Consider the following 20,295-nt stretch of genomic DNA (forward strand, 5'->3'; position numbering starts at 1 on the left):
TGTGATAACTAATTTCGTTTTTTTATATTCTGTTTTTTAGAAACCTTTTTTTTTTCTTAATTATGAGTAAGTTTCAAAAGAAATATAATCTTCAAAAACAGATCCTATGTTTTTAAAAATATTGTTTTTTTAACACTAATTTTCTTCCTCTTCGTCATCTCTCTAGAAAATTTCTTTATTTCTAACTCTTCTCTCTCTAAAAAATTTTATCTTTTTTTTTTCTGTTATATATTACTCAAATATTATTTTTTTAACACTAATTTTCTTCCTCTTCGTCATCTCTCTAGAAAATTTCTTTATTTCTAACTCTTCTCTCTCTAAAAAATTTTATCTTTTTTTTTTCTGTTATATATTACTCTTATTTCTCTCTAAAATGTCACTTCTCCACCTCCACATCTATTTTATTTTCTCCAACATTTCCCATTAATCTCTCAACTTTTCAAAACTAGAACATATATATATATATATATAAATGTAAATCACTAACATAGATAATGAACGGGTCAATTAGTGATTTAAATATAATCCAAAGTCCACTATAACTTAATTACATATTTTGAAATATAGAAAATAAATAAATAAGGCTACCACTACAAAATTTCCAAACTTAAAAGACAATTTATTTCACCAGGAATTATACATAACTATATTATAATTCAAAATAGATAGATGCAAAAAGAAACATCACCAAACACTTCTATGAAGAGTAGAAAGAAGAAATCAGGAGGGAGGACTTTGAATCTTCAAGGACCAGTAAGTATAAAACTCCAATTTCCCTCCCATCTCATGAGGCTGACATGTAAGTATATCTTGTCTGAGCTCCAACAATAAGCTCCACAATTTTTGCTGCACATCAACACAGTCAAAATCAGACATTATAAATTTACTAAAACAGTAAAACAATCTCAAATGCATTTAGAACCTGTGAGGAATCCAACGAAAGGTACAGGTTCCAAAACTTTTTCAGCCCCTTCGAGTTTTCGCCTGAAGAAAATTCAACAAAAATGATTTTAATTCAAGATTATAAGTTTGGAGACGAGAGATGCTAAAAGTTTAAATCTTGAAACATCCATATGCACCTTGTATATCTCTCAAAGAATGGGTCTCTCATGAGATAAAATGCCCAAAGCATCTTCCGTCTTCTCAGCTGAACCAAATCAAACATGCTGAAGTTAATATGGGAATGATAATTTAGAGGCTACACACCCGTCTTTTAACCCAACAAAGTTACTTTGTTTGACAGACAAATTCAAGAATAATGAATGGGAGAACCCAACCTCGTCCTTCTCAGAGTCAGAAAGGCATGATCTTCGGCCTTTTCTACTTGCTGATGCTGAGGTAGCATATGATAGAAAGCTTGTCCCAAGGAGGTCCACAGCCAGAGAAAGAAACCAAGGAGTCCACGACCGACTACCATATTTGCGGATTAGAAGAACGTAAATAAGCGGTCTTGTTATAAAAAGTACTTCTCCAGTCACGAAAAGAGCCCCATGATGACCCTGCTCAGACAAAATAGTGGAGAGTGTAGGCCTCTCAGGTATTGTAGCTGTAGAGGCACATTTAATTGTCAGTGGACATTCCCAACAAAACTCTATCAAGTTGGGATCATAATCAAACAAACTTAGGGACCTGGAGGATTCAATATTGCATGCTGGTGTTGAACTCGGTACGACCATGCTGGTGGTGAAATCATCCGAGCATTTTCCCCAAACCTGCTTAATGCAGATAATGCCCTCCCTTCTAGATTCCATTGATTATGTCCATTAAGATATCCTGAAAAACCAGAAGCATGATGCCCACCATGCTTTGTAAAAGCATTAGCTCTGTGCTGAGAGGTTGAAGTTTCCAGATGCCTTTCATTATTTGTCGTTTCACCTCCTTCTAGAAGTATCTTGTACCCACTATTCTTGAACAGAGCTAATCTAAATAGTACCCTGAAATCCAGCATCTACAAATGAAAAGGCAAATAATACACAACAAAAATGTATCTGAAGATACAAAGATGGCACTCCCACACTCAAATGTGTCTTACTTCATAGCCTCTGTAACAGCAATGAAGTTCCATCGTTTATCATCACCATAATATTGTTGTGCAGCAACTTCAATCAATGTTTCCAAGTTTTTCAGAGCAGATATGCACAATGAATAAGGAAATGAAGATGGCACGGTTGCGTTTACATGCATCTGGGTTGGAGTTGTTTCAATAATGTGTTCATTGACTGCAGTGATAATGCCTACAGCAGCAGAAACTGCAGAAATCCCTAAACTAGTTAATAATAGCTTGAAAGTTGCAAATGATCCACTTAGCGCAAGGAAAAAACTTAAAACGAAGAAGCCAGTAACCAGTGTTCATTTCACAAGAAAATGGCAGAAAACAACCAATATAGTAGTTACAAGTTTACACATTCGTTGGTACCAACTTGGAATGTAGGGAGAACGGGAGATACCTTTCAAAGTTCCTAAGCTCAAACCCCTAGGAGGCTAGGATGAAAACAGAATAACTTATTATTTATATATATATATATATATATTAAAAAAAACTTGCTGGTTATCAGAATTGGAGGGTGAAACCTCCACAAACATTAGATGAGGAAGGCTATGAGCATAATGCAAGAAGTAGGCCTGCACCCCAGTTATCAAAATATATAGATCGTTAAACAATGTTAAAGTCAAAAAGAATTGAAAGTCGGTTCTATGTTTTCATTTTTAGGGAATAAAATTGATTTTTATTATACAATTTTTTTTTTTATCAAAGTAAAAAAAAAAAGGGTTTTGATATATAGGCTACCATAAATTTATAGCTTTTGCAATTGAGAAAAAAATAAGGACGTGCATTTTCATCAACGGGGACCCAAGGACACCACAAATTCCAAGCTAAGAAGAAGCAGTCAAGTGTTACCAAAGTTTCACAAAACCTGCTTCTGGTCCAATTTCTGAATCAGAAAAGCGTTCTGGAAGAAGCCACGTCAGGCCCTGCACAGTATTAAGAACCATATAAGAGGCAGAAGTTCACACACTTATACCAGTTATTGTTACTCTCAGATCTACAAACAGTTGACTTTAATCATGGTAATATAACAGTTTTGAAAAACTACGGAGTAGCGTCCAACAAACATGAAATGACAAAATACATCATGCATCATTGTATAATGGCACTGTTTCTTTTCTAAGAAAACAACTTTCGCTTGAAGGAATGAAAGAAAAATCGGGCCTTAATCAGGCAGCATAAGATAAAAAAGCTCTTATCCATTCATCGCTCACCAAAATAGGGCACACACACATAAATATACAAGAAAACGAGTCCCTTCTAAAAAAGGAAATCTATACACCATAAAGAATAATTAATTACTCTTAACAAACTCAAATAATCAGTTAGACTTTCCTCCTCAAGTAATCAAACTTTTCCCCTCAAGTTATGAAAATAGTTCATCTGAGCTGCATTTGGAGCTTTCGTGGACATAACTCCTAGTTATTCGCCAATAGTCGCAAAGAGAAATCAAGACTTGTGTTTTCTCATAAACAAATGGTAATCAACTTTTATATGTTTGGTTTCATTTATATAAATACTAGATGCACCAGTCGAGTTGGCCCTTTTATATGGTTTTGGTTTTATGGATTGCTGGTTTTCCCATCCGTCTGTCAAAGTTGGAGTTGGTTCTCCCTCCCTTGGCTTGTCTCGCATTATTTGTCCTTATCACATGGACGTTTGTTCTCATAGTTTCAGATCCAGTGGGTATTTGGAGTTCTGTTCAAAGCCAATTTGTTCTGTTATGGGTTGTATTTGGCTGTATTTGCTTTACTTTTCTTGATTAGTTATGCTATGGTTTACATTTGGTTATATTTGCTTTATTTTGCTTACTGTATTTTGAGCATTAATCTCTTTTTATTGCATTAATGAAAAGCCTCATTTCCTGTTCAAAAATAATAATACTAAATAAATAAATGAAATAAAAACATAGATTGGAAGTAATATGAAACAACTTAACTGGCTTAGCACAATTTGCCTAGAATGAATATCTAGTAGAACCCTAGTTTAATCATAGGATTATGTATCCATACAAGAGTTAAATCCTCCAACAAGTTGAATGATCTTCCTTTAATCCTGCCCAATTAGCAAATGAAAACTCATCCAACCTTGAAATTTCCATAATCTTTGAACAGATTCCACCATCCCAGTTCTATTTTCAAATGGCTCATATGATTAACCTCTAGAGAAGATCAACATCGATTGAATATTCCATGTCCGACAAAGCAAGGTGATTCATCTTTTCAGCCATTCTATTCTATTTCTCTCATTGAAAGTTAATTTCAATAGGTTGCTTTGAACTATAACGAGGCCAAAACCAAGCAATTTGATCAATTACAGGGCATCCAAAATATAACTAAGATCCATATAAACTCAATGACGATTTGGTTTTTGTTTTAACAAGAAAGTTCGTGGGTTCGTACAGGAACATAATTATAGAAATGAAGAAATGTTAATTACAAGAAACGCACTTAGGTGCAGTTTCCCTTAAATTTTTTCAATTCAAAACTGAAATAACATCCAAAACTCATAAAATTGACCATCTTCATTAGTTCATTTACAAGGAATTAACAATTGAAGAAGACTAAAGTAATTTAATGTTCTTTATGCTCATGACTATCAGATATGTAGATAGGATACCATCTGCTGGCAATAACTCTTATTTGTCACAAAAAAAAAAAAAAAAGTCAAATCAAATCAAATCCACATCATGACATACATGCCAACATGCCATCTTGAATTTCCAGAAAAATGAAGTAGGTAATGATGATTGAAGTAAACTAGTTGCAAAACTACAATACCCTAAAACGATGGTAATAGTACTTAATAGAGAATGTCATAAAAGCTTTATGAAGAGATTAAAGAAGAAAGAAGTGAAGCAAATCAAAACCCAGATGAAATCAAAAAGAGCAAACAGAGAGTTCTCACATTTGCAAGAGACTCAAAAGAGTGAAGATAGTCTCTGTTATCCCTAACCCACTTCTTGTAAGCTTCCATGAGTTGAAAAAATCAGAACGCAGCGGCAAGAAAAGAAAGAAACACTTGAATCGTCCAAGCACCTGGAAAAGACTAAAACCCTAGGATGCAAGGAGGGAAAACTCCCTCATAGGCAGCCGAAAGAAAATTTCCGTCTTAGTTGGGAAGCTATTGAGGAGGAGATGGGAAGGAAGTTAATAAAACAATAAAGGAAGTGTTGGGGTTGGTAATGGGAGGTTCCGAGTTTGCGAAAGAGGAGTTTCGAGTGCAAAATTGGAATTTTCAGGTGGTGGCAGAGGAAAGAAGATTAGAATTCTGAGGGGAAGACGGGTTACAATTAGAACAATTCAATTTCTTTCTTCTGTGAAGGTTTGATTGAGATCGAAAAGGAGGAACCAAATTGGAATATGTAATTTGGATGAGACCCACAATCGAATCCCAATTACCGCTCCCAATCTGGAAAAATCTCCATAATCGCTCTACAAATTTGGTTTCACTTGCTCATTCTCACACAAACTAAAGTAAACGTCAATATCCTCACGAACGAACAAAAAAATTACTGCAAATATCTATAATTCTTCTACATTGGGACTTGGGACTACAAAATATAAATTTATTTGTTCTTTTTTCCTTCCTTTATATGCATCTTATTTCCATTTTTTATGAACTATTTTCGAATGCCCAAATAAAATCTGGCTGATATTTTAAAAAGTTCTTTTTTTCATTTTGCTTACACTTAAAAGGTCAAATAATCTAGATGAAAGATTGTGGCTAGTATTGCCATTGATGTCCTAAATTTCTCTTATATTTTCATAATTTGTAAACAAATTGTTACTAATAAAATAATTGTTATTTTATATGTGCATTAACTCAATCAAATAAACTAAGATCCTACGTTATTTTATGTAACTTAAACATGTATGTGGAGACATATAGGTAGATCATGTTTAAATGATAACCTGAACGGTATGTAGTAGATAGATAAAATTGAGTACCTTATCCTATTGACACTATGAATACAATCTACTTTCTAATTATGACAATTGTTGTGAAGTGTTTACAAATAATCTGATCCTGATCATTCATTTGGAAACATGTGAGCGGGATATCCTATACGAAGAGTTTGTATAAGATTAGACCACAAAATGATTAGTCTCTCTTTCTAACATCATTACTAAAAGAGACTTACATTTTACTAGAATGACCATAGTTGACTTGACATTAATCTTGAGTGAGTTGCGAACTCCTGCAAATAAAGGCGGTTCTTTGATTGTATAGATGAGAGTGGTTAGATTCGCCGACTCAATATGCCTATCATTTTGGGGTTCCATTTGAGTGGAGAGTTGTGAGTAACATCCAAACCCTCTCATGATTCCTTGAATAGAGAGAAAAAGAACTCATAATTAAAGCCTCGAAGGGGCAAAGTTTAACTACGTACCTAAACTATGCATCGGAGGGGCGAAAATTTATAAGGGTTAGGGGCATAGTGGTTTGGAGTAAAAAATTTGACTAAGTGTCCAAACTATGCTACGAGAATAAGAGTTGGATTCATGGCATATGAGAGAATGGAGAATCTTGATTAAGTTCAACTCATAGTGTAGTTAAAGAAGTGGGTCATAGCATAGTTGACCAAGTTATAGCATAGATAAGAAAGTACAATTCATAACATAGCTGAGGAAATCCTAAAGATTGGAGTGATGAGCGCATAAATGGTGGAATAGACGCATAAATGGCCATGTGGATGCATACCTTGAGGTGAAGTGAGACAAAGATGACACATGGTTATGCCTTGAGCTTGAAGGAGGAAACTATGCTTTGAGAAGAAGATAGAAACCAAAGAAGAAGGAAGCAAGGGAAGGTTGGATGCACAGGGTTAAGATCAGATGTATAGGGGACTTTGTGGATTCCATATTTGAGTCTATATCGAACAAGATGGAAGCACAAGACAACCTCTTGAGAAAGAGTTACACCAAAGAAGCCATATTTGTTGAATTTTATGTCCTAAAACTCGTGATTTATAAACAATAAACTCATTCTGTTAATCAATAAAGTTGTTATTGAATATATGAATTGCTTATTTCGTTTTAGAAATAAATCCAATAAACTAAAAAGATCCATGACTATTACATGAGTACTTTACTTTATGTGGAAACATAAGAGTGGATCAGGTTCGAGTAAATATTCAAAATAATCTATAGTATACGAATAAGGTTGGATGCCTTATTCTGGTAATACTGTTGGACGCGGCCCACTCTGTAGTTGTTACAAAAAGTTGTAAAGTGCTATAGACGAAGTGATCATGATTCATACATGTAGTGACATGAGGAGTGGGGGCATCCTGTGCAATGAGTTTGTGCAAGATCGGATCAAGAAATAAGTCACTCTTACTTTATAATGTTGTTTACTGTTTAAGACTGGCTATTTCAAAACGATGACCTAGGTAACTTGACCTTAATCCTGTGTTAACTATGAACTCTTGTTTATTTAAGATTATTCTTAGATTTGCATAGGTGAGGGTTGGCTCAACAGCGCCGACTCAATAGGTCTCCTATTTCAGGGGTAAGACTAGGTAGATAGTTGGAAACATAAGGTGCAAGATGGAATTCACTCCTATCCACTTTTAGGGATAGTAGAGAGGTTGTTCCCTTAAGTACTTATTCTTGATCTTGAACAAGGGACCACACCCTCTAATTGGCCCGAGAAGGACTCGGTTTGATGATCGGGTCACAAACCAATTGTTCATTAGAGGATCAATGGAACTTAAGGAACAAGAGGTAGTGGGACTTAAGAAACAAGAGGTAATCTTGGGGGTAAAACAGTCTTTTGACCTAGCCGTTATTACGAATAACCTGTGAAGGGTTAACTTACTAATCATGGTTATATTGAGTGGACACAATATATCTACAGTGAGGGGAGTGCAACTCTAGGCTTTAATGGAGTGACTCGGTAATTAATGAATGGGAGTTAATTCAGTGTAAAGAGTTTAATAAATTAATCTCGGATCGTTGGAGCCCATGATCTATAGGTTCATTAGGTCCCCCTACTAGCTCACAAACGGATAAGCCTTAAAATAGCATGATAAGTTGATTTGAAACGTTCAAATTCGAATTAAGGGAATTAATAATTATATGTGATATAATTATACATTTAATTTTGGAATTAAATAGAATTGGAGAATCAATTAATATTTAAATATGATTTAAATATTAATTTCATGAATAGGGATTTTTGATACTGGAATTAGTGATTAATTAATTTAATATTTGATATTAAATTAATTGAAATTAATTAAATTGTTTGATTAATAATTAATAATTAATAATTAATTTTATTAGAAAAATTAATTTTGAATTAAATTTTGTAAGATTAATAAATTTTCAGTTTTAATTATAATTTTTTTAAAAAAATCTAAAAAGGATATTTGATTTTGAAAATGTATTCAAAATTTGAAAAATTGGAAAATGGAAAAACCCAACAAACGTGGGATATCTCCACTTTCTAACCAAACACCTTATTCGCTCCTCACTACCAAAAATTGGAGTTGGAACTGGCAGAATTTAATGCAATTGAATTGCATGATATTCCAGGATATATCACATAAGCTTCAGTCGAAAGACTCCCATGCAAATTACTAAATTTTCTGAGAAATTCTAGAGGTTGAAGAAGGGAAGACATTGTTATGGTAAACCAGTGACCTTCTCTCCATTTCCCCCTAATTCAAGCTTGTTCTGAGTTCCACAACTCAATCTAAAGCTCCAAGAAAATAGTTGGGAAAACCTTGTTGTGGTTCACAACCAAAGGAAAAGGAGTTGCAGCTAAAGATCAAGATTCAAAAGGTTCTTCAAAGGTATGTGTTGAAACCCTCTTAATTCTCTATGAACATGCTTATTTTGATATCAAAATCAAGAAATTAGAATGTTTAATGATTTTGTTTTCTTCCGCTGCATGTTTCTGTTTTCAACCACTATTGCCCTAGTTGGACGCATAACCTAGCTATGAGCCAAAGAAAGAAGTTATGCTATGAGTGAGAGACAAGTTGGTAGCATACTTAAGGAACCATACATCCAAACCTAGTGAACCGTGCGTTGGAAACACTATGTGGACACATAGTAAGAGATGTTGGACACATCTAAGGAGGTTGGTGAAGCAACCATGTGCCCAACATAAGCAACCATGAATTGGAACCCTCATATAGACGCATAATAGGTGTTGTTGGACACATATAGAGTTGCTAGTGAGGCAACCATACGCCGATATAAGGTTCTATGCGTTGACTTGAGCATATTTAGGGAACAATGTCGAATTGACAGCAAAATGAGGTGTGTGGCTCAACCAAATAAAGTCTTGGTCAAGCCAAGGATGAGGTGGGTGCATGTGAAGACATGCAAAAGGTTGAAATGCCACCTCAAGGTTAGCTATGCATTGACCTATGCACGGTGAGGACACTTAAGCTTCTCATGCAAGTAGAAGGGGTTAAGGGTGTTACGTTGGGATTTGCATGGTGCAAACACATAAGTTTCTCATGCAACCAGGTGTCATGCGTTGAAGGCATAAAAAAGGTGACAAGGACATTTCTGAAGGCCTATAAATACCTTGGAAAGGTTTCATCTCATCTCACAACTCAAATTCTCTCAAAATGAGACTTAAAAGAAGAGAATTGGTGAGACTTAGGGTTTTCGGGAGTAGCCTATGCGTTGAAAGAAAGAGGCCATACGTTGAATCTAATGAATATGCGCCCAACTTAATGCCTATGCGTTGATAAAAGAATCCTTGTGTCCTAAAGTGCTGTCATGCGCCTAACTGCCTAGGGAAAGCCTACCCTACACCCAACTGTTGTTCAGAAGCGTTTAAGGGCCTAGTTCTTGATCGTTGGAGTTGGTCCGGGATTCCAGAAGGAGACAAAAAACAAGAAGGTTTGAAAAAAGGGGGAAAACACTGTTGGCAAACTGTGAGTGACTAGTTTTACTAGCATTAAAGTATTTCAATACATATTTAGCTTTGGTCACAAATGAGTTTTCGATTTGTCTCTAAAAGGTTAAGAGGTTTTATGCAAACTTTATGAGTCTATTATAAGTTTCACAATATGTTTTCCTTAGTCTTGAAGACATAATTTATGAGAATTATGGAGTCGTTTTAATAACCATTCCCTGCATGAGCATTTCCTAAATGACTTTACTATTTATATGTTTTAATGGAATGCTTTTGATGAAATTTCTGAGTTATGTGAAAAATTTTATAACGATGATGTTATCGATAAAGGAAATCGAATCCGAGATTTCCATGAGCAACGAAAATAAGATTATTCCAAATACAATTATGAATGAATATCACATATTACAGTCGTTTAGAAACAAGTGGCTATACAATTAATATAGAAATTACAGCATGAAAACTCAAATGAACAAAGAGAATACTCTACGAACATTTGAAGATGTGTCTTCACGCTCATTTTCGCACGACCGCTCGAACAATAGCAACCTCGAACGATTGATCTACACGACCGAAACACAACATGAACACTTCACGCTCGTCCTTAACGATCGCCTCGGCCACGAACTCCTCAACAATAGCATGAACGACCTCCATAGCACCTCGACGGTGTCGAGTTGAGTATGACACCAGCAACAAGGCTACCTTGGTATTCTCGGTGTGAGAATCCAGAGGGTGGGCTCTGTTCGGACTTGGTATGAGGAAAACAAAGGAGGAAACACCGATCGTGTACACGACTGGGCAAGTGGGAGATGGTGGAGACCTATCGTATAGGTCGATACCCAATCGTTTAGCTAAAGCTATGTGATCGTCTAGCAAAAGCTATGCGATTATTTAGCTAATTGGTTAGCTCGGTTTGTCACCTACAAACACTACACGATTGTTTACTTTGGGCAAGCGATCGTTTAGCAAAAGCTATGCGATCGTTTAGTAAATACTATATGATCGTTTAGCTTGCCACTGCATGATTGTTTAGCTCACCTAAGCTATCGTTTAATAAATCTATGTTTACTTGACAACTCCGTGAGATCCTTCTTGTCGAGAGAAATCTCAAAAAACTTTTTATGAAAACTTTTCAACAGTTACTAAAATTAAAAAAAACCATTTTCCTTATCTCACGGTTACCATGAAAAACAAATAACCACTCACTCAATAGGTTATTAAAGAAAAAGAATTAATTATCCAATAATTAATATTATTATAAATATAAATGATAACTAACTTATCATACTATATTTATAACCTATAGTTTTAATATTTCATCTAATGAAACATATAAACTACAGTTCTTTTTCTATTCCATGGTACTTTATGTAAATCTCAATTACATCAATCCTCCACTAGATGTATCTCATACATTATACCGATTATATCATATATAATCAAAATACCTCTTGTCAATTTGAACATTTCAAATCAACACCAAGAACTGATCCTCAACTGAATCCATTGAGCTACCAAGGGGACCTTATGGACCTGTAGCTCGAAGCTCCAACAGTACGTGAATAACTGACTAAACTCTTAGTCATGGGATCCACCATCCGTTAACTGTCTGACACTCCACTAAAGATCGACAGCTGAACTCTCTTTAGCACAGATATATTATGTGTCCATCTTAACCAATCACCAGTGCGATAACCCTTCATAGATCACTCGTAATTACAGTTGGGCCAATAACCGTTATGCCCATGTAGTTACATTTGTCTCATTAAGTACCACTAATCCCTTTAATGAACATAAGTCATAGTCCTACTATGACTGAGTCTTCTCTTCTGAAGAGAAGTTGTGTCCATTATGTTCAAGTCCTGGAATCAGCCCTTAAGAGAGCAATCTCTCTACTTATTTCTGCTTCGGGAAAGGAGTGAATTCCATCTTGTGGATTGAGTTCCCAACTCCCAAATCAAACAAGTCCCCAAAAAGGTAGGCATATTGAGTTAGCAATCTGGCCACTCTCACCCATACTAATCAAAGGACCACCCTCAAAGGCAGGAGTTCCCAAAACATTCAGGATTGAGATCGTGTCACCTATGGTCGTTTAGGTAAGATGTAAGTCTCTAGTATCAATGACTTTATATATAGAGTCTAGTCATCTCGTGGTCCAGGTCTTATACAAACTCTTTGTATAGGACACCCCCGCTCGCACGTCTCAACATGAATAGTCAGGATCTACTATCTGTAGCAGTTTACAACATTTGTAAATCTCTACAAAGGAGTCGTATCCGTAATGTCACCAGAATCAAGTATCCCACCTTAATCCTTATGATACAGACCTATTTAGGTTATTACTTAAGGCATGATCCAATCACATATACATGCTTAAGTTCATATAAGATAACCAATGAGCTTTATTTATTGGATATGAGTAAATACCATAATTAAATAACACTTATTTTATTCATTAAACAATGTGTATCTTTACAAAACAACGAGACTCTGGGAGAATTAGGACACCATTTCCAAAAATCTCCCACTTGTTTTAATGACTCGGGAGACTAATGTACAATATACAATAAACTAGGACATACTCCAGTATTATCTCCCACTTGTCCTAGACAAGATGTCGCATGTCCCGCAGACCCAGACTCTTCAAGTGACCCTCGAACACTTTAGCCGTGAGGGCCTTTGTAAATAGATCAGCAACGTTGTGCTCCGATATGATCTTTGTAACTATCACATCACCGTGATGCACAATCTCCCTGAGCAGGTGATATTTTTGTTCTATGTGCTTACCCTGACGATGACTCCAAGGTTCCTTCGAATTTTCCACAGCCCTACTGTTATCATAATAAAGAGTGCTAGGCAAATCCATATTTGGAACAACTTCCAAATCTGAAAGGAACTTCCTCAGCCAAGCAGCCTCTTTAGTTGCTTCACAAGCTGCTACATATTTGACTTCCATAGTGGAGTCTGCGATGCACCCTTGCTTGATGCTTCGCTAGACTACAGCCCCTCCATTCAGAGTAAATACTGACCCCGGTGTCGATTTGCGAGAATCTCGATCGGATTGAAAGTCAGAGTCCGTGTATCTTATAAGGATCAGATTCTTATCTCCATACACAAGCATGTAGTCCCTCATTCTCCGAAGATACTTGAGGATTGTCTTGACTGCCGTCTAGTGATCAAATCCTAGATTGAACTGATACCGACTAACAATCCCTACTGCATAACAAATGTCGGGTCGAGTACACAACATTGCATACATCAAGCTTCTTATAGCAGAAGCATAGGGAATTCGTCTCATTTCCTCAATCTCTTGAGGTGTCTTAGGACATTGTTCCTTAGACAGAACGATTTCATGCCTGAAGGGTAACAAACCCCTCTTGGAATCCTGCATCCTGTACCTGATCAACATGATGTACTATGCCTGAGACAAGGATAACCGTTTGTTCTTGCGATCCCGAAAAATCTGGATCCCTAGAACATACTGTGCCTCACCCAAATCTTTCATTTGGAACTGGGTAGCTAGCCACTTCTTAATGTCAGTCAGATACCCTACATCATTCCCAGTGAGTAGGATATCATCTACATACAGTACTAGGAAAGCTACTGAGCTGTTAATGATCTTCTTGTAAACACAAGGCTCGTCAACGTTCTGGTCAAAGCCAAACGACTTGACAGCAGTGTCAAATCTGATGTTCCAAGATCTAGATGCTTGTTTCAGCCTATAAATGAACCTATTAAGCTTGCAAACTTTTTGCTCTTGATCTAGAACTACGAACCCCTCTGGTTGAGTCATATAGATGGTCTTCTCAAAATTACCATTAAGAAAGGCAGTCTTGACTTCTATTTGTCATATTTCATAATCATAAAATGTAGCTATGGACAGGAGAATCCTGATAGACTTCAGCATGACAACAAGTGAGAAAGTTTCCTCATAGTCAACTCCCTCAACTTGGGTATAACCCTTTACCACGAGTCTAGCCTTAAAGGTTTGCACCTTTCCATCTACACCTCTCTTTCGCTTATAGATCCACTTACACCTAATAGGTCTTACCCTATCAGGGGATCAACAAGCTCCCAGAAGCTATTGAAGTACATAGACTCCATTTCCTAGTTCATGGCCTTAACCCATACATCTTTGTCAGCATCCTCTATTGCTTTTTTAAAAGACAACGGATCCTCGACCCCATCATTCGTAATGATGTTTCGGGCTTTAGTCAAACCCATGTAGCAATCCGGTGGATTCATACCCATCCCACTACGTCGAGGCAGTCTCAACTCTTGAGCTGGTTGACTAGACGTCCCGACCTTAATAACTCTTGTTGATCTGTCGGCCTGTTTAACAACTCTTGTTGAACCCTTAGTAGTCTCAGTCTCACTAGAGATCTCATGTAAAACAAGCTTACTTTGTGGCTTATGATCCCTCATGTAATCTTCTTCCAAGAAGATAGCATTTGTGGAAATAAACACTTTGTTCTCACTCGGATCATAGAAGTATCCTCCTCTCGTTTCCTTGGGGTAGCCTACAAAGAGGCAAACCTTTGAACGCGGTTCCAACTTCTTTGGGTTAGTCGCTAGCACATGTGCCGGACAGCCCCAAATCCTGAAGTGGCGTAAACTACCTTTACGGCCTTTCCATAACTCAAAAGGTATTTCAGAAACACTTTTCGAGGAAACATTGTTTAGGATATAACATGCAGTCTCCACTGCATAACTCCAAAATGAGTCTGGAAGATGAGCATAACTCATCATAGACTGAACCATGTCTAACAAGATTTTGTTTTTCCTTTCTGTCTGATACACCATTTTGCTACCAGGGGTCGAGAGTTGGGATGCAATCCCATGCTCTATCATATAGTTTTGGAATTGGAAGTCCATATACTCTTCACCACGATCAGATCGTATTGTTTTTATCTTCTCACCTAACAAGTTTTCAACTTCAGCCTTATACTCCTTGAACTTGTCAAGGGCTTCAGACTTATGTTGCATTAGGAAGAGATACTCAAACCTTGAATAATCATCTATGAAAGAGATGAAATATTCATACCCACCTCGAGCTCTAACATTCATCGAACCACAGAGGTCTGAATGTACAAGCTTCAAGGCTTCCTTGGCTCTGTGACCTTTTCCAGTAAAAGATCATTTGGTCATCTTGCCTTAAAGGCATGACTCACATATCGGCAAAGAGTTTTCTTCTATACACTTTAGAAGTCCACTTTGCACCAACTTCTCAATCCTATTGAGGTTGATGTGACCTAACCTAAAATGCCAAAGATGGGCGTTTTCTTTAGGAGAAACCTTTGGTCTTTTAGCTGTTATTGTCATACTGAACATTTTAGTGGTAAACAAAGCTTTTATGACTAACGACCTTAGTACATATAAGTTATTTTCTATTGAATCATAACCAATCTCCATTTCATTCTTGAAAATAAACACTTTATCATCAGAAAAGGAGACGGTATAGCCTTGTTCAATGAGACAAGAAATTGAGATTAAATTCCTCTTAATATGAGGAACTACAAAAACATTATCCAGTAACAGATAACTTTTCTTGTCAACAAATAACTTCAGCCTGCCTATAGCAATAGCTGAAACAACCTCACCAGTACCGACTTGAAGAGCCATCTCTCCCTGTGGCAACGTTTGCCAAGAACTGAATCCTTGGTAAGAGGAACTGACATGATTGGTAGCACTTGAATTGAGGATCCAGGCATAATCATCATTCTCTACCAAACATGTCTCCAAGACCAATAAATCATATTTGCTATCTTGTCTCCTCTTTTGGAGAGTAATGGGATTGAGGTCGTTTACCACGAAATTCGTTTCACACGATTCTTTCCACTGTAAGTAATCGGTCATTTTAAAAGCTTTAAACGAAAATACTAATGAGTTGCTAAAAAGAAAAAACACATTGACCTACGTTAGGTTTTAAGCAAATACCCATTGTAAAACAAAAACAACATCCAATAAGGTTTTAGCAAAACTAACATGAACCCCGTGTGACATCTAGTTTCGCAATGACGCTTTAAAGGTTTAGGAAAAAAACCGTCGAAGGGAGGTCAGTTATCCCTCCTCTGAATTGAGAAGTTCTCAACTAGTCATTAATACCAGAACAACTCTTGCTCCTATAATGACTAGCCATCATTAATTTGGCCAAGAGTTCATTAACTTGCTTAACAATCTCCTGTAAGTGTGACCCTCCATTTTAAGCCCTAGAGGTCCGTCCCAAAAGGCCAATCCAAAGGGAAAAATCTGATTGGGGCAAAACCTAAAGCGACCCTATCCATTTTTGGAGTTCACCTTGATATTGACCAACTGCACAAAATCTATCCGAAGGGGGAAGCACAAAAGCGACAGGAGGGAGTACAGAATGATCTCACGGTGTGAACCAATGACAGAGACCATAGGACATGTTGGCACACACCCTTCACCCACTTACTATAAACACTCTCTCTGTCCACCTTGATATTGACTCATGCAAAAACCATTCGAAGGGGGATGCTCCCAAGGCACCATGAGGCCAACTATGAATCTCACAGTGTGAACATACAGAGAGAAACGTGAGTGGAATAATAGACATATCTGATACGCCTCTTCCTCCCACTGAGTATTTTATAACCTAGTGTTTAGCTTACTTAGAAAAAACACGGCTAAAGATTTTAACTAAGTGACTTTTAGGTTTTCCCAAGAGTAACATTTACCTTGGATAGTTGAACAAATTTTGATCATCATCCATTAAACTCTTTAACAGAGTATTTGACCAAAACATCACATGCTTGTTGAAAAACTATCTAATTCACCTTTCCAGGTAGGTTTCCAAGTGGGGGTGTTATGTTTCCGTCAACTTAAGAACCCCAGTCTAGCCAAAACCCACCTTAGACAAAAGGTCCTTTATAGATAGGTTTAAAAAAAATTTAATCTTTTATTCAACCAATTTAATCCCATTAAACCGATTTTAAAAGATTAATCTAGGTTACTAAACTCTTTAGAACCACATGAACTTAGGTCTATCTCAATCCAATTTTAAAACCTTTTTAAAAAACTTGAGTTCACCCTAAGTCCGCATGCAACTCTGAATTATTGATTTTAGGTCTAATTTCCTTTATAACACTTATAAATGGAAACAATCACCACAATGCGAAGCTAACACATGCAAGGCATTCATAACGCTTATAAACAGCCTACGTGTCAAGCTCAATGCATTGTCCATTCATTGCTACTTCTTTTATATAATATTTATACAAAACAGCAATGAAACAAGCAAAACATACTTCCATTCACCCTTAGACTATAACATTTATAATAAAAGGATGATGCATGATAATGCTCATTGTATGCAAAATATAACTCTTATATTTCATGATGCATGCGCATGCTTTCAAGTAATTTCTTCATGCAATATTATAACATTTATAATATACGATGCATGAATAATTGCATAACCTAAGGTGGGTTTTAACTATATAACAAACACTTTGACATACAAGTACTATACGTCACATGTATAAACAACCAATGTTGATGAACCAGGTAAAATTGCCTTAAAATCACAAAAATAAAGCCAACTATTACAAAGACAAGGAGTCTCTAGTTCAAACAAGCGAACCGGGTCTTAAACCGCTCGGGCAAAGCATCGCTTCTCCAACCATCGTGTACTAAGCACCCCGCGATCGTCTACACGATAAAACAAATGCTTTGCTCTATCACTTACTAGCGCTCTTAAAGCTAAACGATCGTTTAGCATTTAACATACGCGGGATCACATAGGTAGTAACTAAGCGATGAAGCTTGCTAACTACACGATCGTCTAGCGCGCGCCTTCTACTAAACGACGAGCATCGCATGCTCCCACTACGATCGTCTACCTCCAGCGCCTATGTGATCGCGTAACCAATGCTACGCGATATGGTAAACGATTTACCTCATCGCTTAGCATTAGGTAAACGATCGTTTAGAAAATACTATATGATCGTCTAGAAAAATCTAAACGATCGTTTTGTTAAATCCCAACGATCGTTTACCTGAGGCTACACGATCCGACCAACGCTTGGTCTTCTTCTTCGTTGAGAACCGCATCGCCATGCGTCGAAGCTTCATCACGAACGACTCGACGAACTCAAACCTTTTGAATTACAGACTCGATTGCAAAGTTAATTACACCCAAAAACATAAGGACCCTTACAAATTAACACTTTGTAATACCGAAAGATTTAACAAAAAGCAATTTAAACCCAAAACATTCATCAACACAACCACAGATGCAGAAAACAATTAATCGCAAATGCAGAAACCCACCGTGACTGTAAAATGAGGTTCAAATCAGAGTTGTAATTTGGAATATTAGAGAACCTGGCTCTGATACCAATTGAAGGAAATCGAATCCGAGATTTCCATGAGCAACAAAAATAAGATTATTCCAAATTATAATCATGAATGAATATCACATATTACAATCGTCTAGAAACAAGCGGTTATACAATCAATATAGCAATTACAGCATGAAAATTCAAATGAACAAAAAGAATACTCTATGAACATTTGAAGATGTGTCTCCACGCTCCTTTGCGCACGATCGCTCCAACAACAGCAACCTCGAACGCTTGATCTACACGACCGCAACACAACACGAACACTTCGCGCTCGTCCTCAACGATTGCCTCGGCCACGAACTCCTCAGCAATAGCACGAACGACCTCCACAGCATCTCGACGGTGTCTAGTTGAGTATGACACCAACAAGGCTACCTTGGTATTCATGGTGTGAGAATCCAGAGGGTGGGCTCTGTTCGGACTTGGTATGAGGCAGATGAAGGAGGAAACATCGGTCGTGTACACGACTGGGCAAGTGGGAGATGGTGGAGATCTATCATATAGGTCGATGCCCAATCGTTTAGCTAAAGCTATGCGATCGTCTAGCAAAAGCTATACGATCGTTTAGCTCGGTCTGTTGCCTACAGACACTACACGATCGTTTACTTTGGCCAAGCGATCGTCTAGCAAAAGCTATGGGATCGTTTAGTAAATACTGTACGATCGTTTAGTTTATCACTGCAATATCGTTTAGCTCGCCCAAGCTGTCGACTAGTAAATCTATATTTACTTGACAACTCCGTGAGATCATTTTTTATGAGAGAAATCTAAAAAAACTTTTTATGAAAACTTTTCAGCAGTTACTAAAATTAGGAAAACCATTTTCCTTTTTTCTCACAGTTACCATGAAAAACCAATAACCATCCACTCAATTGGTTATTAAAGAAAAAAAATTAATTATCCAATAATTAATATTATTATAAATATAAATGATAACCAATTTATCATACTTATTTATAACCTAAATATTTCACCTCATGAAACATATAAACCATAGTTCGTTTTCTATTCCATGGTATTTAATGTGAATCTCATTTACATCAATCCTCCACCAGATGTATCTCATACATTATACCGATTATATCATATATAATCAAAATACCTCTTGTCAATTTGAACATTTCAAATCAACACCAAGAACTGATCCTCAACTGAATCCATTGAGCTACCAAGGGAACCTTATGGACCTGTAGCTCGAAGCTCCAACGATACGTGAATAACTGACTAAACTCTTTAGTCAGGGATCCACCATCCGTTAACTGTCAGACACTCCACTAAAGACCGACAACTGAACTCTCCTTACCACAGATATATTATGTGTCCATCTTAATCAATCAACAGTGCGACAATACTTCACAGATTGCTCGTAATTACAGTTGGGCCAATAACCGTTATGTCCCTGTAGTTACATCTATCTCTTTAAGTACCATTAATCCCTCTAATGAACATAAGTCATAGTTCTACTATGACCGAATCTTCTCTTCTAAAGAGAAGTTGTGTCCATTATGTTCAAGCCTCGGAATCAGCCCTTAAGGGAGCAATATCTCTACTTATCTCTGCTTCCTGAAAGAAGTGAATTCCATCTTATGGATTGAGTTCCCAACTCCCAAATCAGACAAGTCCCCAAAAAAGTAGGCATATTGAGTTGGCAATCTGGCCACTCTCACCCATACTAATTTACGGACCGCCCTCAAAGGCAGGAGTTCCCAAAACACTCAGGATTAAGGTCATGTCACCTATGGTCGTTTAGGTAAGATGTAAGTCTCTAGTATCAACGACGTTATATATAGAGTCTAGTCATCTCGTGGTCCAGGTCTTATAAAAACTCTTTGTATAGGACACCCCCACTCGCACGTCTCCATATGAATGGTCAAGATCTACCATCTGTTGTAGTTTACAACACTTGAAAACCTCTACAAAGCGAGTCGTATCCGTAATGTCACCATAATTAGGTATCCCACCTTAATCCTTATACTACATACCTATTTAGGTTAT

At 36.9% G+C, this 20,295-nt stretch overlaps 1 protein-coding gene across 2 annotated transcripts; it reads right to left on the minus strand.

Annotated features, from left to right (window-relative positions):
* Positions 1-488: 488 nt before the first annotated feature.
* On the minus strand, positions 489-5,686 carry SSE1 (shrunken seed protein (SSE1)). Of its 2 annotated transcripts, none has more exons than XM_039020501.2 (8): positions 4,955-5,686; positions 2,916-2,973; positions 2,033-2,249; positions 1,630-1,934; positions 1,278-1,546; positions 1,080-1,147; positions 923-984; positions 489-846 (listed from the first exon to the last, which is right to left on the minus strand). In XM_039020501.2, the coding sequence occupies exons 1-8, from the start codon at positions 5,021-5,023 to the stop codon at positions 785-787; spliced, it is 1,110 nt and encodes a 369-aa protein (XP_038876429.1). In that variant the 5' UTR covers positions 5,024-5,686; the 3' UTR covers positions 489-784. The 2 variants fall into 2 exon arrangements, with proteins under 2 accessions (XP_038876429.1, XP_038876430.1); XM_039020502.2 differs by having other exon boundaries at positions 2,900-2,973; positions 4,955-5,612.
* Between the last annotated feature and the right edge of the window lie 14,609 nt (positions 5,687-20,295).

The sequence above is a fragment of the Benincasa hispida genome, chromosome 12 (assembly GCF_027475165.1).
Source record: "Benincasa hispida cultivar pf3 chromosome 12, pf3_genome.v1.1, whole genome shotgun sequence".
NCBI lineage: Eukaryota > Viridiplantae > Streptophyta > Magnoliopsida > Cucurbitales > Cucurbitaceae > Benincasa > Benincasa hispida.